Source organism: Embiotoca jacksoni, unplaced genomic scaffold (genome assembly GCF_022577435.1).
Source record: "Embiotoca jacksoni isolate LCO1_2020_lvr unplaced genomic scaffold, fEmbJac1.0.p SCAF_39, whole genome shotgun sequence".
NCBI lineage: Eukaryota > Metazoa > Chordata > Actinopteri > Embiotocidae > Embiotoca > Embiotoca jacksoni.
Genome location: NW_027185391.1, coordinates 2,066,894 through 2,094,337, shown reverse-complemented (window position 1 = coordinate 2,094,337; position 27,444 = coordinate 2,066,894). Strand labels below are relative to the sequence as shown.

At 43.2% G+C, this 27,444-nt stretch overlaps 1 protein-coding gene across 3 annotated transcripts in view; it reads left to right on the top strand.

Moving 5' to 3' along the window:
* The window catches only part of bcas3 (BCAS3 microtubule associated cell migration factor), a 358,243-nt gene that overhangs the window by 100,535 nt on the left and 230,264 nt on the right, over positions 1 to 27,444 (top strand). For 2 of the 3 annotated variants that reach the window (XM_069166517.1, XM_069166519.1), the window contains exons 16-18: positions 10,701 to 10,851; positions 18,470 to 18,514; positions 27,317 to 27,441. In XM_069166517.1, coding sequence (XP_069022618.1) covers positions 10,701 to 10,851; positions 18,470 to 18,514; positions 27,317 to 27,441 — 321 coding nt within the window. The remainder of the gene's footprint in view (positions 1 to 10,700; positions 10,852 to 18,469; positions 18,515 to 27,316; positions 27,442 to 27,444) is intronic. The other variant, XM_069166518.1, reaches the window with a different exon arrangement.

Below are 27,444 nucleotides of genomic sequence, written 5' to 3'. Positions count from 1 at the left end.
TGACCATCAGTGCAGATGAAAGCGGACGGGAGCAGCTGTGACAAAATATTAACTAAATCTAACCTGGTTGAAGAAAAGAGCATCCTTCAGGAATCACATTAAAACCTGATGATCACGGAGGAAATGTTGAACGTTTCACTCCGACTGCCTGATTTCATCCTCCTGCTCAGACGTCTCATTATCTCCTCTCTTGTCTGTCGTATTGTTTCCTCTCCTTCGGACCGCCGGCTCATAAAAGGAGATGCGTTTAGAGGCAGACGGAGCGACGGATGCAGCCAATCTCCTCTGTGACCGGGGAGGTCGGCTTCTTTCTGTTTGGCTTCCAGCACACGGTGATCTGTTTTTAATCACGCACCAGCTCTCCTGTCTGATCCACGTGGAGGACAAAGTAGAGATTCTCAAGTTGTTGGTGTTGAAAATAGTTTTCACAGATAATACTCGGCGAGTGTGTCGGCTCGAGAACAGGATGCTGAAATCCGGTTGTCTTTTGCATCGTTCTGTCGTTTCCAGCTTGGAATTAGATTTCATTTCTGATGGTTTTCAGAGACACTTGTTTCACCTGAAAAAATTCAAAACTCTGATATTTAAACTCCTTTTAATGGAGTATTCATTATAAAAAGGTGGTGTCTCATTAAATTAGGTGTGTGTGTGTGTGTGTGTGTGTGTGTGTGTGTGTGTGTGTGTGTGTGTGTGTGTGCGCATAAATAGAAAATACTACATATTTATTTACATATTTACTATATAAAAAAAAAATCCTTTATCTCAGTTTTAAATATATTCATCATCACTTACATGAGTAGAAATGAAATCAGATTTTGAAGCTTTTCTCCTTCAAACTTCTTCAGTTGAGGTCACAAAATAAAGTAACGTGATTTCGACAGTTTTTGTTATTACACATTATCAAATCAAGTTTCTCATGAGCTTGAATTAATTTTTTTTGCATATCAAAATTTGTGTCAAATATTTCCATGTGTAATAGATGTTTTATTAGTGTTCATTTAATGGGAAAAAACAACACAGAAGCTGTGTGAGGCGACCTGTCTCTCTCCGTCTACATCGCTTTGTAAGTGTGTACGTTGTATATGCTCCCCCCCCCCCCCCCCCCCCCAACCCTCTCCTGCCTTTCCAAACATCCAATCATTGGCCATAACTCGTCCCTCTTTACTGCGAAGTACGAGCTCCTTGACCCAAATCAGATGATGGCTACACACACACACACACACACACACACACACACACACACACACACACACACACACAGTTGTACACTTGTACACACTGGTACTCACACACATATGGTTGGAGTGTGGGTGTCATCTGATCGGGCCGAGCTGTTTGAGCCCCCCCCCCCCCCCCCCCCTCCAGCTCTTCTTGCTGGCGACTCAGTGCTGTCTGATGAAGCCTTGTAAATACTGACATGCTGTAAACTTGTGGATCTGATTTCAGGTTGTTTGTGTGTTAGTGAGTGTGTGTTTTTACGTGTGCGTTCCTTTCACCTGATGGTTGCATGTTATAAATGTGTCCTCGCATGCAGACACGGCTTCATTACAACACAAACTACTGCTTCTTCCATATACAGCATGTTTGACACTAAAAATCTCACTTTCTTTTCCTTTTTTTTTTTCCATTTTATGACAAAATTAGAAAAATCATATCCTGGGAATTTTTTCTGCTGTTGTTGAGCGTTGGTTTTTTTAAGCTCCCCGACATGAGAAATGTCAATAAAAACACAAAATGTTCAAAAAATGTTCCCAAATAGGGCCGTTAATAAAAGCTCCCCGTTAGCTTGCGGTTTGGGTTCGGGACACCGGGCAGGAAGCCATTTTCACACAGGCCGGCCTGACCTCGACTCTTAACTCCGACTGAAAATAGCAGACGGAGGGTAGAAGGGGTGGAAAGCGAGGAGATAGATCCCTCCGCCACCACGTTACCTGAGAGAGAGAGAAAAGGAAGGAGGAGGAGAAACAAAAAGCCCTGATGGCTTTTCCACCAGTCCTCCGATTCCTTTGCAAAACAGTAAATCTTGTGAAGTTTATTTTCTTTGCAGCATCTGTGTTTTATAAGGGCTCTTTTAATTTGTTTTTACTCTGTCCAGTGGGGGATCCCCGCTCCTTCTTTTTTCTGCCCTCCCCTTTGTGATGGAGCCTTTTTAGCCCTCCCAGTCCACTTCTCCGGCTTTCTTCTCCTCCCTCCTGTTTTTTTTCTCTCACCCTCTCTTTCCTCCTCCTGTGGAAGTGAGTGTTTTAATAATGATACTTTGGGGAATTGGGATGGTAGAGCGGCTTTCTCCTCCTGCTCAGAAAGCCCCCGTCCCCGTCCCCCACCCCCCTCCTCTTCATTCTTCTTCCTCTCCACTGCTTTAATCCCTCCCTCCTGTAACATGTCTGGGAAACTTGGACTGTCAAGGAATGAATGGTAGGATGAAGGGAAACTCTGAGCCAGGTTTGCCAGCATGGGTCAGATGTCAAAGACGTACTTGAAGTAGTGCCGAGAAATGTTTGAATATTGATGCAAATACAGTACAAGTCTTTACAAGCCTCTAAAGCCTCTAATCAACATGTTTTAACTCTTTACAATCCACATGCAGCATCAATAATAGACTTTAGTATCTAATATAGTAGATGGTTCCCTGTTTTGAGTCGGCCGATATGACGATAATAGAATAAAAAAATGCACCTCAAAGACTTTGCAGACAATATTAAAAGCAGCCAAATTACATCATAGCACAGACGAGTAAAACATGAAACGGATCCCTTGTAAAACTGATGAAATTGCTCCACATTAAAAGCCAAAAGTCTTACATTTATATATATATATTTTTAGATATATCAAGGGCTGTTAAAAACAGGGTGATTAAAAGCAGAAAGCAGCCTCACTGGTTCATCCATGTTAAACCTGAGGAACTTCACGAGACCAGAGGCAACTAAAAGAACCAGTAGAGGTCGAGCGACTGCAGTGATGTCATAGAAACAGGGAGGCGTGTCGGCGATGATGCTGAAACTTATTTTGCTGTCGGACTTAACGAACGAGCTCTTCCAGCACGAGGCCGCTCTCCTTGTGTCTCATCATCCTTTAGATCCATAATATTTCAATCAATATCATCACCAGAAATATGTCAGTGAACAAGGATTGTAAAAATGACAAAAAGTTACAACTGTCATTCCATTTCTATCTGCTCACATGTTGAATGGAAGCTGTGCAGGTGGGTAATAAAATCAGAACCCTCTTTCTGTATTGTAATATCTGGAAAAAAAAACAAGTTCTGGAAAATCATTGTAAATAATCAGAGTGTCTGTTTTTGGCTAATTCAACAAATGAGATACCCAAAACCTCAAAAAGACCAACAACATTTGCATAAAGCATGCGTGCTTATGGATTTGCCTAAATGATGAATGACCTAAACCACCAGCAGCATTGAAGAGACGGCTGCGGTGGGTGGGGTGTGTGTGTCTGGGGGGGGGGGGGGGAGTCGGCAAGGACAAAAAAAAGTTTATTTTGCATCAATAGTGACAGGCAGGAGATATAAACAGTGAAGTGATCTGTTTAACAGGATAAATAGAATAACTCACCTCGGCCTGCTGCGCTGTCAATCATTCAGGCGGGTCTTTGTTGGAAGTGACAGATAATTGTTAGACATCCAACTTAACAGGATTTCATTTCATGATCAGCACGTTTCCAGAACAACATGCATGTCTGTAGGACAAACAACAAGTTCTGCTCTCCAAACACAATATGACACTCGGACCCGCCCACCAGAGTACTTTTTTTATTTATTATTATTATTATTATTTGAATGCAAAACTGAATGTGTCTCCAAGAAACTGTCGGAAAATGTGCGCTTTTTCTTCATATTTAAAGAAAAAGTACACGTCAGGCCGGCTCAATGACGCCCAGCCTTTCTGAGTGTGTCGGTTCAGAGCAACAATGAACCCGTTTGTATGTCAGTGTGGTGGGAACGCTGGTGCTACCCGGCCTGAAGCACAGCCTGGCCGTTTCACAGCCAACTTCGGAGGCTCACGTCTTCAACGTATTTTGTTGTTTGACGTCCAGCGTTCATTCTGGGCCGACAGTGTCGACCACTTCCTGTGTGTCTGAGCCAAGAACAAACACCAGAACTGTAGAAGACGAACACCTCCCCGGTTTGAAGGGCTTCGTCTTTGTGTCGTGAAGCCAAACTTTCCGTCACTAGACCGTCAACAGCTTTTCATGTGTTTGATGTGCAAAGATCTCGGCTCCATGTTGGGGCAATAAATAATTTCAAGAAGTGGATGGTATGTGGGAGTGCAGAAAAATCCCCTCCGCTGTGAGAGAGTTTAACTCAACACCTTCAGAGTTCTTGGGATTAAGCTCCAATCCTCCTCCAGCATGTATGTTCTTGTTGGCGTGTTTGTTTATGAAAGCCGCCTCACCCTGCCGCTCATCCCCAACAAGAGCTTTACAGGCTGATTAAGAGATTTTGCTTCCTGACGTGGAACACTTTGATTTGCTGCTGCAGAGTTTTTATTACACACTCTGCCGTTTACATTAAGGGAGAGCTTCTTATCTTTTTGGCCATGGAAATAGGAAGTAAACAAAAAGAAATATATGTGCGTCTATCCAAAAGTATTTTACAAAGCAAACAGCCAAGGCAAGAAACATAAAAGTATTCCCCTGCTGGGACGCTGTTGCTTTCTTCCCCTTGCCGCCTCCTCCTCACAGCTGCAATATCATCCTCAGGTCCAAGGTCTCCTCTAATTCCCAGAACATCACTCAACATGTCACCTGCCTAACCTGCTGCCTCCTAACACTCCCCAGCCCTGTTCCCCTCCGATCCAGCCGGCGCTTTGCTTTTTCTTTTTTTCCCCTCCGACTGAATTATCCTCTCTGGCAGAACAATTCAAATAAGACACAGTGTTTGCTTGGGTACACAAGTCTTCGAGCTTGTTCTTTCGCACATCAGCTCCTCTCTGGAAGCCGCCTGCTTGTATCGGATGCAAATTGGGTATTAAGAGAGGGGAGAGAAACATGAGATAGCGTGACACGGGGAGGCTGAGGAGAGAGAAAGAGCGCCAAGGATAAAGAGAGAGGCTTAATGTGAGAAGAGAATGCAAATGCTGTTGAGACAGGGAGGGAAGGCTGGAGGAGCGCTGGATGGGTGGATGGATGGATGGATTAGGGCCCAGAGGAAGGCGAGGGTCAGGTGTTGGTGTGACTTTTTAGCCGGGTCAAAGTTTTTCTCTGGACGGCGGCGACGGAGCTGGATTTGCATTGATGGATCTTCTTTCCATGCGGATGTCATGTATCGGTGCTCGGGCGCATCACGCCCCGGTCATTAATCAAATCATGGCCTCCGTCTAGAGCTGTCCGTCTGCCAGACGCTTCTCATCTGTCTGCCTCTCCTTCTTTGTAGTAGCTCTGGTCAGCCTCTTTTTTCCTCTCCGGCTTCTTCCCTTCTTTTTTTTTTTTTCTTCTGCACAGGTGTCTTTCACATTTAAGTTATTCTAAGTAAAACTTGGATATTTCAGCTGTTGTTAAGAACATGCAGCATGTCTGTAAACTTCCATCTCAGTGTGACTGTGATGAAAGTGGAGCTCCAACATTTTGAAACATGGCCGAGATAACAGCTGCTGGTGGTAAGAAAGAAGCACTTTAATTATTCAAACGACATTTTGTGCTCTGTGGTTTTGGGAGACAGAGGTCAGTGATATATCCAGTAAATCTAAATGTCCATCTGAGATCCTACATTCTGCAGCATGTGTACACACCAATACAAAAACATGCACACACACTCTTCTCACACACATTTGTACATTTTATACATCTTAGATGTCAATGATGGCCTCGTGCCAAGACTGGATTTCCACTCCTTGTGTTTACCGTCGGTGGATGTGGACACACCCTTCATCATTTGTTTGCATATGTGTGCTCCGGCACTCCGTCTATGAAAATAACAGCAAAGAAGTTCAGTTTCACACAAATGCATTGGCAGAAGTGTTTGAACAGCGTCAGAGCAGACATGTTATTCTCAGGGCCTCCTTGTTCACAGCGCTGGAAACACTGGAAGCAACTTTAATCAAATGATTAACATGCAGCACCAACACTCGTATCCAAACAACCCTGAAAGGACTTCAACTCAGGGAAATGATGAAACATTGGAAACACTAAAAACAAAATACATTTGAATAACGACAACAGAACAGACTTTAAAATACATATTATAATGCAGATTTACAGTTATTTTAAATATTAAAGTGTGGCCTTACACGCACAAAAACAAAGAATAGTCTTAAAGAATAATGTTGTATTAAATGTCCACTTTACCTCAAACAATGTGCGATCCTCAATGAGCATCAGGTGCATCCACTTTCTTTTAGGGGGCTCAGATTGTGGAGCGATTTGCATTAGTGTGTGTGTGTGTGTGTGTGTGTGTGTGTGTGTGTGTGTGTGTGTGTGTGTGTGTGTGTGAGAGTGTGAGAGAATAGGAGGTGTAAATTATCAGGTGTTTTGTAGGTATAATGGTGCTTTAAAAGTGCAGAACATTTAACATTTTATGTTGAAAACTAAAAAAACACAACAGCTTTTGTATTGTGTTGGTGTTTTTTTTAATGTATTTTAAAGACCCCCTCCAATGGAAAAAAAAAAAAGATTTTCAACCTTATTAATATTCTCGTGTTCATATAAGATGAACGTTCTCAGTATGGAACTAAGATTCAGAGCGTCAGGGTTTCACACATCACCTCAGGAGCCAATCCCGTCCCCAGCAGGGCGGGGCTTCCCACGAGTGGGCGGAGATAGAGGCAGGAACTATTTGCATATTCATAGATCTGCACACTGAATGAAGGTGTTTGCGTTACATCTGAGCCACTTTAAGACATCACCGGGGGTTTTTTTCGAAAAAAAATAATGTCTAAATATGTTAATTGTTGAACAGAAATGAGTTTTTAGCAGTTTGATCGACATCAGGAGAGGAACTTTAAACCGAAGTTTAATCACATATCTTTGTCAGATTAAATATCTCCTGATAAACTTTGCTTTGCCTTTTGATTATCCCCATGTCTCTTCTGAACTCTCTGTATTATGTATTACTGGATAGAATCTCAGACCGGGAGAGAGGACTTTTTATGAATTTTATAAGAAATACAGCCAGTTTTGCAAAAACGTTGCTTCACAAGTTACGTACATATCCCATGTTATATTTGAAAAGTTGTTGTTTTTTCAGCCCAACAGCTCATTTCTGTAAAAATGACTAACAGACTTGAATAAATCAACGATTTATGTTCAAAGAATTAGTTGTTTAGTCACGATTTGGTATTATAGAACTGAAACCTTCTCTTGATTAATGTCCCTCAGTCCCTCCATACTTTATGTCATTCTGTCTGCAGCTCAACCCCCACCCCTCCCCCTCCTCCCCTCCCTGTCTGCCCCTCAGACGTCCAGGCTGTCTGTCCACGTATCATCTTCAGCCGGTGCGTGATCTGCACCACGTTCTGCTGTGACTTGTCTCCTCTGTGCTGGCGAGTCCTGACATGTCAGCGCTCGGCTGTGAGTGACAGCGCTCGGCTGTGAGTGACAGCGCGCTGTGACGGTTTCATCAACAGTGATCATCACCCCACACCTGTTTCACAATCCACCACCAGGCCTATTTTTAAGGATGGGGGGGCAAGTGAAACGTCCGATTTCGATGAGGATGCTAAATTCATTGACACCCCCCACCCCTGATCCTCACCCTCCACCCCCAATCCCATCATCCCCCCCCCCCCCCCCCCCCAGCTGAAGCACCATTATGGCTTTTCAGGCTGCTTCCTGTACAGATTCCTTCTTTCTTCCTCGGCTGCCCCCCTCCCCTCAACACAAAAGGTGGCTGCCCAGACTCTGGGGGTGTAGCACTTTTGAAATGTGAAGGGCTTTCAGGAGCTGCCCCGGTCCCGGCCTCCGCGAGTCGGGCCGAGAGAGACGCAGAGGGAGATGGAGGACGGGTTTGTGTAATGGTCTTGTCTCCCCCTGCGAAGGTCACGCAGCATTGTTGGCCGGCGGAGGTCTAAAAGACGGACCTTTGGAGGAGCACAAAGCAAAGCTTTGGCAGGACTAATGAAACTCAGAGCTACACGTTAATGATCTAAAAGACTGGACCAAAACACTCAGCGCTCCCTTTCCGCTCGCATTCAACCTCCTCTTGATCGCTCCTTCCAAATAATGACGAGGCACTCTCCTCCTCTACCTTTATAGTAACCTTTGATGTCCGCCTTGTTTTCTTTGTCTCCGCTGCCCCCCCCCCTTCCCTCCTTTTCATTCCTTTATGTTACGTGGCTGTCACTCATCTATTAAGGCAACAAATGGAACAAGGAAAACATTCAGAGAGTGTATTGTGGTGAACCCACAGGTTTGCTCTTTATTTCTTTTAAAAGCTCTTGAACTTGGAATTTTCCTCGGGCTGCCCATTCAATCAGCAGGATACACGTTTGTGTTGCAGCTATTGTCGTAGGATTACAAACATATTTGTTTTATCATCCACATTCTGAACCTCTATGAGTTAATGTTTCTGTTCCACTGTTCATATGCTATAGTGTCTTTTCTCATTGAACTGATGAGAGAAAAAAAAAAAAGCGAGTTGCTTGTAGCTGTGGTGGTATGTATTCATGCACATGGTTTGGGTTTGGGAGCAGTGCAGGTACATAGAGCTTCGTCACATTGAGGTGTGTTGGAGGCAGAAAAGTCCGGGCAAATAAAGACCAAATTAGGACGACAAAGTGGTCGTGCAGCAGACCAGGAGATGCCGGATCAGAGCCCGGCGTGGCCGTGGACATTCTTGTTGCACATTTGGTGCTGAATTGAAATTGACAGTGACAAATGTCTCGTAAACAAGCTGTCAGTCCTCCAACATTCAGAAACTGGACTCACCTCCCATCGCACAACGGCAAAAACACATTTCATTTACTTGAGCTTGAAAGGTTGCCTGTCGTTAAACAAAAACGTGCACTCGGTTGCTTTTTCCGAATCTTTGAAGGTCATCTTGTGGTCTGAGATGCACTTCAAAGAAAATACCAAAACACCAAAACACAGAAGAGACGCCGAGATGTGTTTAAAAGCTCCAAAAACACTAGCAAGGGGACCTTTGGTTAAAAGGAATTTGTCAGTGGAGTACTCAATTAAGTAGTCAGATCTTAAATTTATGGATCGTAATTTTGATAGCTGTGGAGTTAATCAGTAAAGAAATTAATCATTAAGGTAAAAAAATATGTCCAAATGTTTCCCTGATTTTACATTACTGCAGTTGTAATTGTAGGATTGGTCAGATTAAAAAAAAAAAAAAAAAAAGGTCAAAAGCCAAGTTGGTTTCCCTCAATGATCATCAATTATCAATTATTTTAAGAAAATACCGTAAGAATAAAAGTCAACATTTTAAACAACTGTTTATAGTTTTATATCGAGAATGAACTGACAAGCTTTAGAAGATCCTAAATTATCGACCTCATTTTTGGGAAGTGTGACAAAATATTATTGTTTTTTTTCATCTATTTTTTTGTGTTTTTAGCCAACCTGTATGCGGCCCAGCGTCATCTTTGTCCCGCTTTAGCAGCTTCAGAAAAATGAAAATTAATTTCAAAATGAAATGTGGATGCAGGGTGTGTTGCAGCTGTCTTACCACGTGTGAATGCGGACTGGAAACACATGCTCCGGCTTAAAAACCCCAAAAAGTCATTTATATTTTACATGCACACAATTGTATGCCCTGCTTTCCCTGCCAACGATTACCTCTGCTTGACTTGTATAACAAATAGTGCTGCCAGTAATATGGAGGCTAACTGCACGTTAAGTGAAGTAGTGAGTGAAGCGGCAGCGCGTGTCTCCCTCATGTAGCTGGTTAAGGTCATTAGGCCTTTAAGAAGCCCTTTGACATGGCCTGATTGTGTTTGGCTGCAGCTACACGGCGAATGTGAGATGAGGTGTATTTCTCTGGATCATCTGTCTCTGTGGGGGTGTTTATGTGGTCGCTCATATGTGTGTGTGTGTGCGTGTGTGTGTGCGTGTGTGTGTGTGTGTGTGTGTGTGTGTGTGTGTGTGTGTGTGTGTGTGTGTGTGTGTGTGCGCCGGTGTGTAGGGCCTGTTGATTGGCCTTGATTAACAGACTGCTAGGCACTAGAAGCAGAGCCTTTGTAACGTAGCATCTTGAGCTGGTTATTTCCAATCATTCCACAGGAGGCCTTGAACCCGGGGTTGTGTGTGTGTGTCTCTGTGTCTCTCTGTGTGTGTGTGTGTGTGTGTGTGTGTGTGTGTGTGTGTGTGTGTGTGTGTGTGTGTGCGTGTGTGCGTGCGTGCGTGCGTGTGTGTGAGGGGCTGACTGTGGTTGTTCTCTCTCAAAAACAAAATAAATTCAATATTCAATCAAGGCAGCGAGAGGGTGCAGCTCCTTAAACAGGATCTTCTGGTGTGCAATTGAAGTGAATGTTGGACGACATTTTTTTATTTAATTTTCAAAGTGAGCAACGTTGAAAAGTACCTTTTGTAAAAAGCGCTGAAGTGCAAAAGCAACCACTGACACTGAAATATGAATTATATATTCCAGTATTCACAATGTGCTCCCACAAGATGATGAACATCTTTGTCTGTTGTGTTCAGCTCCAAAATCTATGAAAAGGAGATTTTTCTGTCCAGAAAACATCCTCCTCTCCTCCCTGGAAAGACATTTCATAACCCTTTTTGTCTGCGTGTGTTTTTTCCAGCTAAGCTGAGCAGCCAGGATTCATACAACAACTTCACCAACAACAACATGGGCAACCCGCGGCTCACCCCGCTGCCCAGCCTCACCGTGGTGCTGCCGCTGGCTCAGATCAAACAGCCCATGACCCTGGGCACCATCACCAAACGCACCGGGTAGGTGGTACACACACACACACACACACACACACACACACGCTGCAGGAACTCGAGTTTATGAAGCACGTGTTATAAAATGATCCCATTACCTCTATAACTACAGCATTGCTTTTCTATGTTCCTTCAGTGCTACACAGTCACGTGTATTAACACTTGTCTTGAATCCCCTTATTAGCATTTATAACCAATCTATACACCTAATAACAATAATAAAATTGTTAATTAAACACGGTTTTATAGTTTTTAACACATATGATAATTGTAAAGTGTGAACGAATGTGTATGTCAGACGAGCTGGTGTATCAACATGAGTACAGTGTGCTATAAAGTATTTCCTCCCTGTTTGTTCGGATCGTTCACAGCTGCATTCAAAACACTTCAGAATGAGTTCAAAACTCACAGGTTCATTTTTGACCCAGAAAAATAATTCTTTCTCACACTACTGGACCAGAATCCTCCCAGAGTTTTCAGCCACATCTCACGGTCTTCATCAGCAAACTGAGCTCGCTCAGTCATTGTGGAGAATGAAGAGGGGAAATAAGATCGATATCAGTATATGTTTTATATTAATATGTCCTATTCTTTGTCATATATTATTATTCTACTCTCCAGTTAGAGATGCTTCACAAATATGTCGATAACGTCGTTAACATGTATTTATCTCCACCAAGAACTACGTGATATTAATAAACCACCTTATAAATTGCTTCAAAAATGTTAAATAAGAGGATAAAATGTTGAATAAACTGCGTTAGACAGAAGAGAAATAATAGTAAATATATTTCAATGTGCCCAACAACTAAATCAGATTTTCTAAATCTGAGGTTTGGACTCTTCTGCATGAAGGAAGCGGGTCGTGTGTGCAGCTGTTACCTGCCGTCCACCCTGAACAGGGACGTGAACATGAACATGTAGCGGATGTATTGATCGATATACTGTCACTCTGTTCATTTTCCCACCTGCTGTAAAAACAGCAGCGCTGCAGAGTCCCGGCTGAAACCCGACTGTCTCCAGAGGAGTCGGGTGTAAAAGGATTATTGGCAACTTTTAAAACGCTTTAGTACATTTACAAGTTGGCCATCTTGGAGGAAAACTGAATTCACAGCGTGCTCCATCTTTAACTCCAGTGTGCGACGTGCCGTCTCTTCCCATTAATCACTTTGTAAAAACACTGCATTGTGTCGGCAGCAGCTCTGCGGAGGCCCGAGCTTTTTCCTCACAGACATCCAGCTGATGCTCATGGACTTCTTTTGTCTCAGGCCACCAGGTCTTTTGCATAGGGTAATGAAGCACAGCACACATGCCATCTCATTCTGTGGACTATTACGAAGGCAGATAAAACAAACGCTGCACTGCTGGAGAATAAATAAAACCCTGCCAGTGATTTTAAATAATATTCAAGCTGTATTAAGAGCAGTGTAACACTTTAGCAGAAGAAGTTTATTGGTGAGCTTCGGGCAGCTCTGCTCTCCTCCGGCTTTTTTTCCATCTGGATCTTTGCCATGCATTGAAATTATGTAGTTTTAAGACCATCAACAACTACAGGCCTTTTCTAAGTGCATTTACATACAGTACAGGTGGCTCCACAAATATGGGCAGATTTTAATAATATCATTTAAATGTAATTTTCATGCTCAGTTTGAATGGGAAATGCTATAATGAGCCAAACAGACGGCGAGGGATTTATTTCCCCGGGATATTTGATAAGTGAGCTTTGAGGATGAAAATAGAGACCTGATCCTGCGGTCAACATAAACAACATCAGGCCTTTTTCCAAATCATTAAGATGACCTGCAAACTTCATTTGCTTAGTAAACATGATTATTGCACATGTGCTCCTGTGGTGTTCAGCGCCGGGATGTTTCGGATCATGTCCTGCTGGTTCACATTTGGTTTTTGCTGTTGTGATATAATAAATGTCTCAGAAGGGGACATTAAATCCACAAAGTTTACACTTTCATTTTTAACCTTTTTATTGATGATCTTTTTCAGCTGGGATGTTTTTATTTTATTTGTTCGGTGTCTCCTGTTTGGATGTTTTCGTGTCTTGTCATCCTAAAGACACGTGCTGCTTTTTATTTTTTGTTGCTCGATGTTCTCTTCATCTTTAAGCCCTGATCACATATTGCTACACTGGTTTTTATTTTTGTCTGTCACTGCTGTGTAGTTTCATAATTTCCATCTACTTCTATGCTGCAATTAGCACTTTAATTTAGGATTTTATTTTTGCTGTTTTTTAATTAACATAATCCTTGAAGTTATGTAGCTTTGTTAATGCTGAATATATATGTGTATATATATATAAATTTAATTGGCAGATTTTAGACTAAAATCAGGCTGATGGAAGTTTAATGACTATCGTGGTCAGTAGGGAAAAAACGTGTTAAACTCGAGTAACAAAATCACATGAGAATTTCTACTTGTTAGAAATTGTTTTCCTTTTGTGTTCAGTGATGTTGGGAACCGTTCAGGCTCATGGTTTTGTTTCTTCCTAACAGAACTGAAACATAAAACATGTCAGTACTTATCTGCCAGAGATTGTTTCCTCGTGAAGACACTGTTTAGTAAAGTGATTATAAAAGCTGTCATGAATTTACAAAAGGCTGAAATCACAGCAAATTATAATCTGTTGAGGTGAAACAGGCCGTGGACACAGTTTTCAGTTCAGATAGTGGTGAACATGTTTTATATACCGCTGGGATCAGTCTGTGACACCAAGCCTCCTCTCTCTGATGGAGAAGAGGTGCACCTCCTCTCTATCAGGCTCAGGATGCAGTAGCACTGCACCTCCTCTCTATCAGTCTCAGGATGCAGTAGCACTGCACCTCCTCTCTATCAGGCTCAGGATGCAGTAGCACTGCACCTCCTCTCTATCAGTCTCAGGATGCAGTAGCACTGCACCTCCTCTCTATCAGGCTCAGGATGCAGTAGCACTGCACCTCCTCTCTATCAGGCTCAGGATGCAGCAGCAGTGCACCTCAACATGTCACACAGAGCAGCAGCGTGGCTCCCCGATCGGGCTTTATTTGTTTTTGGACAGTAACAGAGCCATGTAGTCGTTATGAAGAATATAAAATACAGCCAGCATCGTGCTTAATGTGTCTCTTTATATGAAAGTTGTGTACATATTTCACATGTTTCCTGTGAACAGCTGTATTGGCTTCGGTGGACATTATCAAAGCCGAGTAAACTTCATCCATCCATCCAGTCCAGAGGGTGCGTCAGTATTAATGCATCGGGACATGCAGCTGTGCAGCCTGCACTCGCATGCACACTAGTGCACCAATACACCACACCAGCACACACACACACACACACACACACACACACACACACACACACACACACACACACACACACACACACACACACACACACACACACACAGGAGGCAGCAGGTTCGGCCCCTAGAGTAGGGGGCTGATATCATATGCTTTCATGCTATACTTGCACAGGAGCACCCAGGCACCATCTGTTTGTCTGCGCAGCCTGCTCCTCTCTCTTTTGAATGTGTGTGTGTGTGTTGGTGTGTGTGTGTGTGACAGAGAGAGGGAGAGAGGAGCGTCCGGCAGCTGTATTTACACCTGTATGAGCAGATCCCTGTTGGCAGCGTGGCAGAGGAACACACCAGCTGCTTAACCTACATCCCCTACCAAGCTGTCTTTGTGTGCGCTGTGCCGTGACACACACACACACACACACACACACACACACACACACACACACACACACACACACACACATTGATGGAGCCTTTACCCCCTTTGTGTGACCTGGCCGACTGCAGGGATACCTCCACAGACCCTGGCAGGCCTGCAGACCACCAATGTGCAAAATGTGCTGCTGTTTGTCTTCAGAGGCCTCCAGTTTTTAACATCAAAGAAAACCTCAACAAGTTCACGCAGAGCTCCCTCCTCTCTTAATTTAGATTTTGATGCTTCCCCCCTCATCAAAGTGGGGAGGTAGACTCGGATGTGGCTCAGCATCCGCCTGATAACCCCCCTCCAGACGAGGTCAGGTCAGGGAGAGGAGGAACGCCGCCAAGCTTCTGCTAGTCCTCAAAACCTCCCGGGAATCTGAGAGCAGGAGAGGTGTGTCAGCTCCAACCCAGCCTCTCGTTTCCTGTCTGCCAAATTTGGTAAAGGGTTGGTCCCAGAAGGATTAAATCACACGGACATCGGTCACAAAATCAAAAGATTCTCTCCTGGTAAATAGTCACTGTCACAACTTAATCTGTGAAAAAGATTAAGAGAGAAATATTCACAGTCCCTGCACTCACCACAGTTCTGAGAGGACAGATTTAACTCGTCAAAATGCCTGCCGGGGTCAAATTTGGGATTTGCGAGCAGACAAAGTATTGCACACTTATCCCATCTACACACTGTCTGACTTTAACACAGACAAATGAAAATCCAAATGGAAAGATTGTCACACGCAAAACAAAACACCACCCTGCAGTAAATCCCACTGATGACATTTTCAAGCAAATGCAGATGGAGTGCAGGCGGGGTAACAAGAAAGACGAGAGCAAAAGTACAAATGAGAGCCTGTGAGCTGCTGCAGATGTGCCCTCAGATTACTGTAATACGGACGTAAGAGCCGGCCCGTTGTCTTCCACGGCCTCACGGACACCAGAGCTGGAAAGGGGCTTTAAGAATGCGGTGGCCAGCACCACATGGCAGCACGGCTAAATCACCTCCCTCCCTCTTTAATGGCCCAGGCAGAGCTGCTATTAGGGCCAACGGGTTAAGAGATGAATGTGTGAACGATTATTCTGCGGGAGTGGGGTCGTCGCCCTCGTAGGTCGATTACACTTTGTCTTTTCCTCTTCTTTCCGCCTTCTTTCAGTCACACACCCACTCAGAGTCTTACACCGCTTTTACTCCGCTGACACGTGTTTAACCCGTGTTTCCCATCATGCCTCTGACCTGTGTGGGACTCCTTTCCACTAAACCTGCCGGATCAGGCAGCGTACGGTAACCCGGCTGTCTTTGTCCACACTGAGGCCACAACACGGCGCTCAGCAGGACCTCAAGCCTTTGTTTTATTCTGAGCACTGTACAATTTGAACATTTTGATTTGTAATGCTAAAAGAGACGTTTGGGATTTTTGACGTTTGTCTTAAAACAACGGTGATGCACCAGTTTATCAGTGTTGTTAGAAAATAATCCTGAAGCTGCCCTTTAAACTCAGATAACAACACATCTGTATCTTTTACAGCAGTTATTCATAAAATATTTTCTGCTTCTCTCTTTTCAAATGAAAAAGAGAAGCTGAATCAGTATATGTTAAATAATGTGGTGTGGGTTCCAATTAAATGTTTTATTGTACCAGTGTCCAGTTTTCATGATTGCACACATCTGTAGGACCAGGCAGCATCTGGATCTGGGACACACAGTCAAGGTTTGGTCAGGATCTGGACTCGTCAGACTATTTTGTCTTTTTTTTTTTAAGTCAGACAGGACACATGAGGAGAAAACAAAGCAGGTGACCTTGAACAAAGGTCGCCAGGTAAAGTAATTGAATGGGAGATGATGCCATAACAGTTTCTGGGTTGTGCCTGAGACAGGCTAGACTTTGGGAATGCCCGAGTTTCTACTTGATCTGTTCCCCGGCTGCTGTTAGGTTGAGTACAGAAGGTCAGATGTCGCTGACGGGCTTTACGGAGAACGAGGTGTTTCTTCTGTTATCGTTGAGTCCAGGTTTGTCCATCAGACCGGTGCGTCCACGGGAGGATCAGGGAACTGGTCGACAGAGGGAGCTTTAGACAACGACATGTCACCCTGCAGCCAACACAGCAATGCTCAGAGAGTACGTGCTGGAACAGCTGTTCCAGGAGCAGTTCGTCTTACTGCTGAAAATATCATGAGAACACTGGCCTCGCCAGAAACATGCGTTCCTTTCAGCCTTTTGCTCAAATCATCTATTAAGTTCACGTTACAGTCATTCCACATGTGGCTGCAACTAGAACTATGAACACACTCTTGGACTGGACACATGTTCAGTGCACCTTGTTTAAAGGATTCATGTGAGCCAGCAGGTTCAGAGCAAATGTCCAAAAATAGTTTTGCTTGAAATGCCCGTCAATAGTTCTGGAATCGTTCTGTTTCTATCTGCGGCTTTCCTCCGACTTCTCTTGCATCCGTTCTACTGACTTTAACTCTCCTTCCGCAGTTAGCCATCAACAATAAATTCCACCAATAATAAGTTCCAAGAAGCTCGGTGGAGAAAGCAGCAGCTTGTAAACTCCAAAGCCTACTTGGCCTTTGCTTCCCCCATGGAGATCCAACCCCGTCTGTCCATCACGCTCCCATTGGTGTCCATCCATTTACCCAGCTGGAGGCCCCGAGCGGGGGCTCAGCAGGTTCAATAGGCTCAGCAGAGGGTAGACGGTCCCCCCCCCTCCCCTCTGCAGCTCTTTGATAAGTGGCCGTTTACTGTGGGCCTCCATTGCACCAACCGGAGTGTTCATTTGTCAACTTGCACTCCAGGAGTAAGACATTCCCGGCCAAATTGTTGCTCCGTGTCTCCCGGAGGAACATTTTTCTACACATCCATGTACCAAGACTAATTGGAGACTGCGTGCTATCGTTGGGAGGGCTCGGGCGGATGCGGCGAAAAGCGATAAAATAAAGAAGTGCTGCAGAGTGCTTTGGTTGGCTGGGGATTGTGTTGTTCATGACTGGGGGAGGTTGGCTAGCAGGGACAGAGTTCAGTCTCATCGGACCTTTATTGCTGCAGGGAAAAGGCTTATTTACTGTAAACTGTTTACGGAGCTCTGTCACTATCTCTGGACATGCAGAATAAACACAGGAACACACTCCCACTACTAATGTCTTGTAAACACTAGAAACACGCAGAGACTGACAGATAGACCGAAATACACCCTGCAGAGACACTGTGGATGACACACACACACACACACACACACACACACACACACTGCATACTTGTTAACATAATCACAGTGAACACACATTTGCCCACACCCTCTCTTCCAAACAGGCAGGCACATTCATAAGACAATGCACAGCCATAAATACACACTAAGAAAAGATGCACATAGTTCCTTGTCTCAACAAGACCTGAGTACTGTTAGTTATACTGGTGTCCCCAGTTGTTAAACAAATTGGATAAACTCCTCATAGTCTTTCTCAATCTCAACAATCAGAACTGTTTCCCATCGTTTTTCTGTTGTATTTACACGGATGGATTCAGACCTTCATGTTTCTGCACATGTACCCGCTTCCTTTAAAGTTAAGGGAGAAAAAAAACAAAAAAAAACATGACAGATGTCTAAAGAAAAGAAGAAGAAGAAGAAGAAGAAGAAAAAAAACTCTGTGGACATGCTGCATCTGCCAAATATATGGTATCACACTTTACAGAGCAGCTCGGGCAGATGAATCATCAGGCCGTCCCGCAGGTTTTCAAATCCATCTCAGCGCTCAGACGTTCTGCTTCCTGCCTCGTATGTGTTGTGCACTTAAACAGACACGTAAAAAAGTATGTAATGTGAAAAGTGTGTTTGCTCAAGTGTGCGAGTTTAATAATGGTTTTTCCGTCTATCTCTGTATCCCCCACCCCTTTCACCCTCCCCCACCCCCCTCTCATGAAGACCCTACCTCTTTGGGGCGGGATGTTTTGCCATTAAAACTCCATGGTGAGTTTTTTTGCCTCTCCCCTCCTCGGCTCCCTCGGCAGCATGCAACCGAACACCCCGCCACAGCACACCGCCTCCTCCACCTCTCATTTGTCTCCTGCTATATTTTCAACACATTTCGCAAAGTTTGTGCCGTCATGCCACCGGGGGGAAAATCCCAAAGAGGAGTGTTTCTTATTTTCTCATCTGATTTTTTTGGCTTCTTTTTGTGTGTGTGTGTGTATTCTTGCAAACCCCTCAGTTGTTTTCAGTCTTAGTTGTGTCTTTGAGTTGGATGATTCACATGTTGGGTTAAATGGAATATATATTTTTCTTGAATTTGATATCTATACATAGAACATGATTATCTTGTACTGTCAGGTCTAGTTTCACATTTGACTTAATGTCTGATCTTTAAAAAAAAGAAAAGAAAAAAATCAGGTCACAGAGATGAAACTGCATGCTGTTGTTGTGCATCATAGGTGGTAATATAGGGGACATGTTGTCGGGCTCCGGGGCAATGCCATAGCACTTCTGGTCTGGTTGCCATGCGGTTTCTTTGAGCCACTAGAAAATGACATCTCTGTCTTCTACTATTTTTCTCTCTCTCTTTTTAGACCCTCCATGATGTTTTTCCAAGAATAACGCCTTTGTGTAAAACACATGTTGTTCAAATTTTCTTTTAGCCTGCTTTGATCACATTTTTTTCCCCCATCGGATGTGTGTTTGCACGCAGTAATTGTGCCTTATCATATTCTCGTGTTATTGTGAACAGTGTCTTGTGTGGTTTAGAAATGTGAGGGATGTTTATTCCTCTTCTACACAAAGTTCAACGAAGGGCTAAAGATGAACCAGATACTTTTGACGTTTTCAGTTTAATTCATTGTAATTAAAATGCTGTGTAATAGCTTTTTCTGCATTTCAGTATTTTTCAGCTAATTGATTTGATTTCACAGCCCACAACTTTACTGTTTGTTCTCATATCCCTGTAGGCTGCTGTTCTCGCTGGAAAGAAAAAAACAAAAAAAAACTGTAGACGACATGAAATAAATGAAAGACAGACAAAGTTGGCAACATAGTGGAACATTTATCAGGTAAAGATCTGGATATTTTTCCTGGAAAAAGCTGAACTGTTGTGTTTCTGGACAACTGCAAATGAGTGCTGATGCCGTTTGGTGTCTGCTTGATTAATATTGAAATGCAAGTGGCCAAAGATAAACTGGTTTAATCCGTGCAAGAACATCATGCCACCTCACCTCATTTAGTGTCGTCAGTTATTTACATTATGCAAATGTTCACCCAATGTTTTATTCTGATAATCAACACATTGGAGTAAACATGATAGTTATGAGCTCCCCTTTGAATCACTCACCGTGTTGTGTTCAATGACGACTGTTTGCACGGTAAGAAAAACAGCCAAGCCGAGCTGTGGAAGCAGGATTAAAAGAAGGGTTGTCATCTTACTTTGACAAATATAGATTAAAAAAAAAAAAAAAACATAACATAAAAGGCCCCCAAAGGGGTTGTGATGTAGATGCAGAAATAACAACCCTTAAGACTGCAATTTCCTTTGATTATACAGAAAATGTGAAATGCTATTTGAAATCATAGTTTCCACGTAGACTAAAAATGTCACAGGTGAGACGGATACAGCAATAAAGAACTCTACTGGACTGAATAATGAGGTGAAAAAAAGGGAAGTTTAATCATATTTTTAGGCCAATAGTTCGAAAAAGATCAACTTTCTCTATTAAATATTGGAGAATCAGACGTTGGAGGGCACCGCGTCTTCCTATTCAAAGATTTTTTTTTTCATGGAGGGGCTGAAGCCAAGTCTCTTGTCAACACTGTCTCGTGAAATCAGATGCTTACAAGCTTTTAAAAGAAGCCCCATTATGACAGAGTCACTTATGGAGAGATGATTGAGTGGCTCAGTGAAGTGAACTTTTCCCTTCCCGGCTCCCTGCTCGCCAGCTCCTCCCTGTTGACTCCATTCACTTTAGAAAATGAATAGCATGTGGTGCCTTCCCCAAGTCTTGGGTTTCATCTTTTGTTGTGGGCAGTCACTCATACTTTTTAATTGAAACTTTTTTCTTTCTGTCTTCATCCAGCTCCCGCTTAATCTAAGCCCTTAGTGATTTCAGAGCGTATACTTTTCAAAGGTACACATCATTAGCATCGGCATCTCGACCCATACCATAACTGCCTTCCGCTCAGATTTGAGCGAGTTAAACCTATTTTCTTTCTCTAATAGTTTTCCATGAGACCTGAGCTGTATCGGTCCATTTTCTCTGTCAGTGTTGAGCATGCTTTTCAAGAATCAGGTTCAAACTTTAGGAACAGAGTTTCAGAAAATCAGATTTCATTTTGCCAGGAATTATGAACTCCGTCGTGCTGCCCTGAATTCCCTTTTTCATTTTCAGGACTATATTTTAAACAACGTTCGAACCATTTTGCATCAACATATTTTATATTATTTGGATAATCTGACCCTAAAAGGTAATTTAATACATTTCCATGCCTATAATGGCACAATGGGTGGCATATAAGCAAAAGGAGCAGGTAAAAAAAAACAAAAAAAACCTCCTAGTTTCTCCTTGAACATTCGATGCCCGTTCTCCGAGGTTCCCCAGTGGTTGTTATTAGCGCTGTGTTCAACAGAGCCTCAAGGCTGCCTCTTTTCCAAGGGCTGTTGTAAAATAATAAATGTGACGTTGAAGGATGTGTCCTCCACATGACTGCCCTCTCTCCTTCCCTCTCTCTGTCTCTCTTTTCCTTCCTGGTCGCAGTCTTAATACCAGCTGCTTCTCTGATAACAATTAACCATATGGCCTAGAATCAGAGCAGCGACAGCTGTACAGGTCATCGTCGTTGGATGTCCAGCTCAAGTGAGCTCTTTCATATTTGTTTACTACAAGGGCCTGAAAATAAATGGGAGCTGCCACTGGACTTCCACCCCCAGCCCCCCCGCCCCCCTCGGAGGCGCCTCACGTTAGCCCCGGACATCGTAATGCGAAAGGACTTTGATGGTTGATGTCGCAGATTGAATTATGCCCTTGAGGAAAAGCTATTAGCTCGGTCAAGAGTCCTCATTTGTTAAATTAAAAGTGGAAATGACATGTGAGTAGTCTTTTCAGTGAATTAAAGTTGCAAAGAAAATGGATTCCACTCCCTGCTAAAAGGCAACAGCACAAAAGGAAATGTTGGGAGAGGGAAGGAAAAAAAAGGCGATTTGCCGTTTGTTTAGTGACATCCATCTCCTTCCTCTCCCAATCCCCTCTGCGTATATTTATGTTTCATAATTTATTGATATAGGGTTACGCTTTTCGTAACATGGTGCCATTCGCGGGCCCACTCCCCTACCGAAGGCCCACTCCAAGAACTGATTGCTCTCCACGTGGAGAGCAGCATCCGGCCCTGGAGCCGTGCCTCTCCGTCACCAGGGCAGAAACCTCAACACTTTTAAGCCACCTCAAGTGAGACCAAGAGAAAAAAGATGATCTAAAACCCAGATGAATAAACTTTAGTGGTCAGTGCATCCAGAGGAGACAGGAACCGAGCTGTGATCTTTGGTCCTGTTGGCAGGCTCGATGCTGGCTGAGGCCTCTTCAAAGAGGCCCAAACCCAGCTTGTCAGCTATGAGACTACAGTGGGGAGCCGGTGCTACGACTTGCTGTTGCAGACTCACAAAGATACACATTGGTGTGTGTGATTATTTATATGTATGCACAGTCACATTTTGGTCTGTACTTCCCAAATGGCTCCAAACAATAAGCTCTCCTCAACATTTGAACAGTCTTCTACTTAATAATGTGTGACTCTCCCTTTAAGAAGACCCATCAATTTAACTGTGTTTTTCCTGAATTTATAATTTGACCGTTTGCGTCCAAAGTCAATATGAAGACTATGAGAGGTGGTTAGAATATCTTCTCGTACACACTGTAAGTCGCTGTGTGGTATATTCCTCAGCCTCCAACTCTCACCCCTAACCAACATCAGCTTGCTCTTAAATAGGATTTGTGTGTCCTGGGTTATTGAAACCAGTGAACCACAGGGCCTTTGAGGGTTTAACATATTTTCCAGCAATGGGAGAGATGGAACAGCAGGGTTTTCAGCAATTAAACACCTCACCAAGGAAGAACTTCGACTCTGCAGAACTCCCACACAGTCCAAGTCTGGAATATCTGTTCCCTTCCTTCAGCAATGAACACACGTTATATGGTGTCCTGTGACCAAGCGATCCCTCGTCTCCCCTGTTCCCATAGCCTTTAACATGCTAATAGCCATTTTCACTTCAGTGGATCACAGTGGGAATCCTGAAAGGTTAAAGACTCTACGTACTGTATGGTACATGTTTTAAGTCTGATTTAATTTCTTCCAGGTTGTTTTGTCTTTTTAATTGGCCTCACACTGAAAGGCAGAAAAAGGGGAATAAAAATTGGAAATGCAACCTTATAGCCAGTGGACAGATAACTGGGCCTATTTGTTAAATGTTTTATCTTCTGGACGTACAGACGGACAAATAGACCCGAGGAAGAGCTTGGAGGAGAAGACAAGGGCAACCTGGAGTTAGCCAATGCAATATCCTGAGTGTGACTTTATCTCCCCCTCCATCTTCCTTTCACAGACAGGGCTTACTGTGGATATTTGGTTATTCAGCCCTCTCCCTTTGACCCAGCACTAATAAATACAAGCTACAAAACTTGTATAGAGCCCTTTTTGTAGGACTACTTCACCACTTCCTTTCCCCTGATCCCTCTCTCACACAGTGTTGGCCAAACAAAGACATCAACATCTCCTTCCATCCAGGGAGTAATTTATGAGGCGCTGACAGTATGAAGGGAGGAACCAGGGAGAGAGTTTTACCAGCAACAGGTCACTCAGCACCTGGTACTGTGAAACTTAGTTGGACTAGTGGACACACGGTCAGACCCCTATGAGCATTACTGTTGAACTGCAGTGTTTCCCACATTGCAGTTTAATAAGTTTATGTATTTTTGTTGTTGTGGAAACCAACGTTAGCACAAGAAAAGAGCTGTTTGTCATTGTCAGAGCAAAACGTGCTGTAGATGCCAACCCGTGCCTCATAGGACAGGAACCGTGGACGGTATATAAAAGTGGATTTAGCTTCAGGGTCGATGAAGCCGATGCAGAAGTGTTCAGCTGCAATACCAGCGAGTGCCACTAGAGGTCGGCTCCAAAAAGCCTCCGGCTCCATAGACTCCCATTCAACTTCTCTCATCAAATCCAAAGTGAATAAAATGTGTCCATCGGTTATCTCGGTGTTGTTAGCTAAAGTCACTCCTTCTTATTAGTTTTCTGGAGGTCCATCTGAAAATAATCCCTCATTCATTAGAAAAGAAGATTCAAGAAGACCTGTTTTTGGGGGCGTGTCTGTTTGATTGACAGGCCTGTGGTGCAGTCAGGTTACAGCTATCGGTGGGCGGGACGTAGTATCGTCAGGTTTCCAATCAGATCAAGTCAGATCCACTGCTGGCTCCTCCCCCAGCTCGTCCAAATATGGTCACTTCCTGCTTCAAACCGCTCCGAACGAGCAAAGATGGTGACGGACAGAATCTGAATTTGATGCTTCATAACGGTCGCTTCACAGGAACAATATCAGTTTAGACCTGCAGATGTGTCAGTGCAGCAAACTACAAAGATCAAAGGTGCCGCTGCGATTTAGCACCACCCGTAGGCCAAAAGTTGAAGCTGCAGTTTATCTTTTCATGTGATTTCACGACAAAAACTTGTGTTTCTGGAAAAATAAATATCAATAATAAATAAAGTAGTAACTTTGCAACCTTAAAACATTGTGCCATTATACAAATTAATTATGTTGCATTGTATTTGGCTTGTAAATGAAAATATTTTTACACAGCATCCCAACTGTTTTGGAAATGGGGTTGTAGAAGTTTTTCCAACTAACAAAAAACTGCTCAATACCTGAAAGTGGCTCAAATGTAACCCGACACCTTTGCTTCATTCATTTAAGTTAAATTTCCTCTCTAAACACGTTGACTTCAAAGTCCAAAATGAACTTCCATTCCCAAATGTATGGACTGACATTCAAATCGAACCTGAACTTACACCAAGCCACTGGAAAGGTGGAAGTGAGGTGTGTCGTTAAGCAGCCTACAAACACAGAACCTAACCTGTGGTTTTTTTTTTTAACATCCATTCTTCCTGTAACTCATGTATCTTGTTCAAAGTTAATAAGCACAAGCATGCACACAAAAAGCAGGTATAGAAAAAGAGCTGCAGTTGTAACACTGCCTGCAGGTGGCAGAGCGTCGCAGAAAGGATTCTTTCCTCTCCCGTGTTGTGGCAGGTTGGCTGGCCTCGTCGCAGGTGCTTCACGTCAGTCGTTTGTTTTTTCTCTTGTACTTGGAATGCTCTTCTGTTTAATCAGCCATGTTTCTGTGTTTGCTAAATTTCTTCTCATATAAAATACCTGCTGGAGCAGAATACTTTCATTAATTCAGTGAAAGTTGAATAACAGGTTGTTTTTTTTTAAACTGCATCACAGAGGAACAAAATAGTTGATCGTTCTGCATCCATGTCTTTGTCTTTTTTTCACAACAATCGAGTGCAGACAGAAGTGAGCATGTTGCTTTTTATACCCGTGTGGTTTCCAAAGGTGAAAGGTTAAGCACCCGTCTGGGAGAGTATGACACCACCACGGGCCTTCAAACTTAGCCCACCTCACGCCTGATCCGCTCTGACCACATTTTACTGTCCAGCTTGGTTACAAGGCCGGACCATAATACCAGATCTGGCTACTGTTCTCTGATTGTTACCATATGGTGAGCCCTCGTGCAGCTGAAAATCCTTTCTGTGTCCGCTTCATCTCAAACAGTCCTGACATGCTGAATAATCCGATAACTCCCAATAAATTCTCTCCTGTGGCCAGCACACAGTCAGAGAGGTGACTCGGACACCCCTGCTGTTCGGTGCACATTAAGTGATGCATTAATTAAGCTCTCCTTTAGGTCATCCGGCGTGTTTTAAAGCTGTTGGTCCTCCAATTTGGACAAGCAGACATGTCATTGAAGAAGCTTACAAATCTCACAAGTCCCTTAAAACTTGTAAATGCAGTTACACTTTAGAAAAAAAAACTTCTGAAAGGTCAAATATGCAGCCTCATTTTGGATGTTGTTCACTGGTTCATCATCACTCAGTCAATGAAAACGGGAACGCTGTTACTGGCCAGCCCATGTGTCCTAAATCAACAGAAGCCACACAGTGATTTTTTTTGTTGTTGTTTCAAACATACATTTTTGAATGTTTAATCATTCTGAATTTAGTTTTTGAGTATAATTTTTTTTAAGATCACATTAAGACCGACAGTTTTTACGGGAACCTTCTGTGATGACCGCAACTTTGCCGACCACAAACTGGATATAAAAGAGTTCCAAATCCAGTCAAAATGGATCCTGTTGTAGGCTTCCAATGTTAATACAGAATGATTATGTAATAAAAACTTTGTACGGAACAACGACAGACTGGATATAAAAGAGTTCGTAGCTTCCAGGTCTGTAAAATGGTTCCGATTCAGAAGTGTCTTCAGCTGCAATACCAGCGAGTGCCACTAGAGGTCGGCTCCAAAAAGCCTCCGGCTCCATAGACTCCCATTGAACTTCTCTCATCAAATCCAAAGTGAATAAAATGTGTCCATCAGTTATCTCGGTGTTGTTAGCTAAAGTCACTCCTTCTTATTAGTTTTCTGGAGGTCCATCTGAAAATAATCCCTCATTCATTAGAAAAGAAGATTCAAGAAGACCTGTTTTTGGGGGCGTGTCTGTTTGATTGACAGGCCTGTGGTGCAGTCAGGTTACAGCTATCGGTGGGCGGGACGTAGTATCGTCAGGTTTCCAATCAGATCGGTCAGATCCACCGCTGGCTCCTCCCCCAGCTCGTCCAAATATGGTCACTTCCTGCTCCAAACCGCTCCGAACTAGTAAAGATGGTGACGGACAGAATCTGAACTGGAGGATTCATAACGTTCACAAACCAACGATGACATCACTGATGGTTGATGACATCACTGATGGTTAATGATGATTTGAATGGCGTCTCAGTTGTGTAGCGCTCAGATGGACATTTTGAAGTCTTATGTTTTTGATTATTTTCTGAACACATTTGTGTCAGTAAAATAAATGTTCCCATTTTCTGCTACAAAGGCGGATGTTTTCATTTGCAGGCTCTTTAAGTTCCCATCGCTTATCTCCTTGCATGAGAAGTACTTTTATAAATTTTGTCTTTACTGTTCACATATGTTTCCGTTTGTTACATTTCTTGTGTAAAACTGTTAAAAATCGTATTCTCATTTATGAGCTTGAATTCTGGATGTTTTACCAACACAAATGTCTTTAAGGTGCTACATATTTGAACGAACCTCAATAAATCAGCAGAGACTTTGTGAAACTTTAATTCTATTTCTACATTTCTACTCACCTTTAGTGAGTCGGGGTACATTTTTTTAATTTCCTCACAGCACAAAACAAGAAGGTTGCTTCTCTTCTACAAAAGGAGATCAAGTTTTTGTCAAAAGAATGTAAAGTAAAGAATTGAAAGACCATTGCTTATTTTTTTTAATCACTAAGGAGGGACAATAAAATGTAAAAGGGTTTATGGGAAATGTGGTCTTAATTCTGACAAAGTGGTTATTTGGGATAAGCTCAGAGTTGTCTTCTCCAGTGTCTCATGTTTTCACATCACCTAGACCGATCAGCTTGAGTGTTGAGACATTACAGTTTGCACCTTCTGAAGCCCGACTCTGCATCACAGTATCTCAATTTGTACTTTTTTCCCCTCCTGAAGCAAAGCTAAGCCGCCTCCTCAGATCTCCCCGAGCAAGTCCAGCGGAGGAGAGTTTTGTGTGGCCGCCATATTTGCCTCGTCTCGCTCCTGGTTCATCACCAACCCCAACATGAAACGAGAGAAAGGTG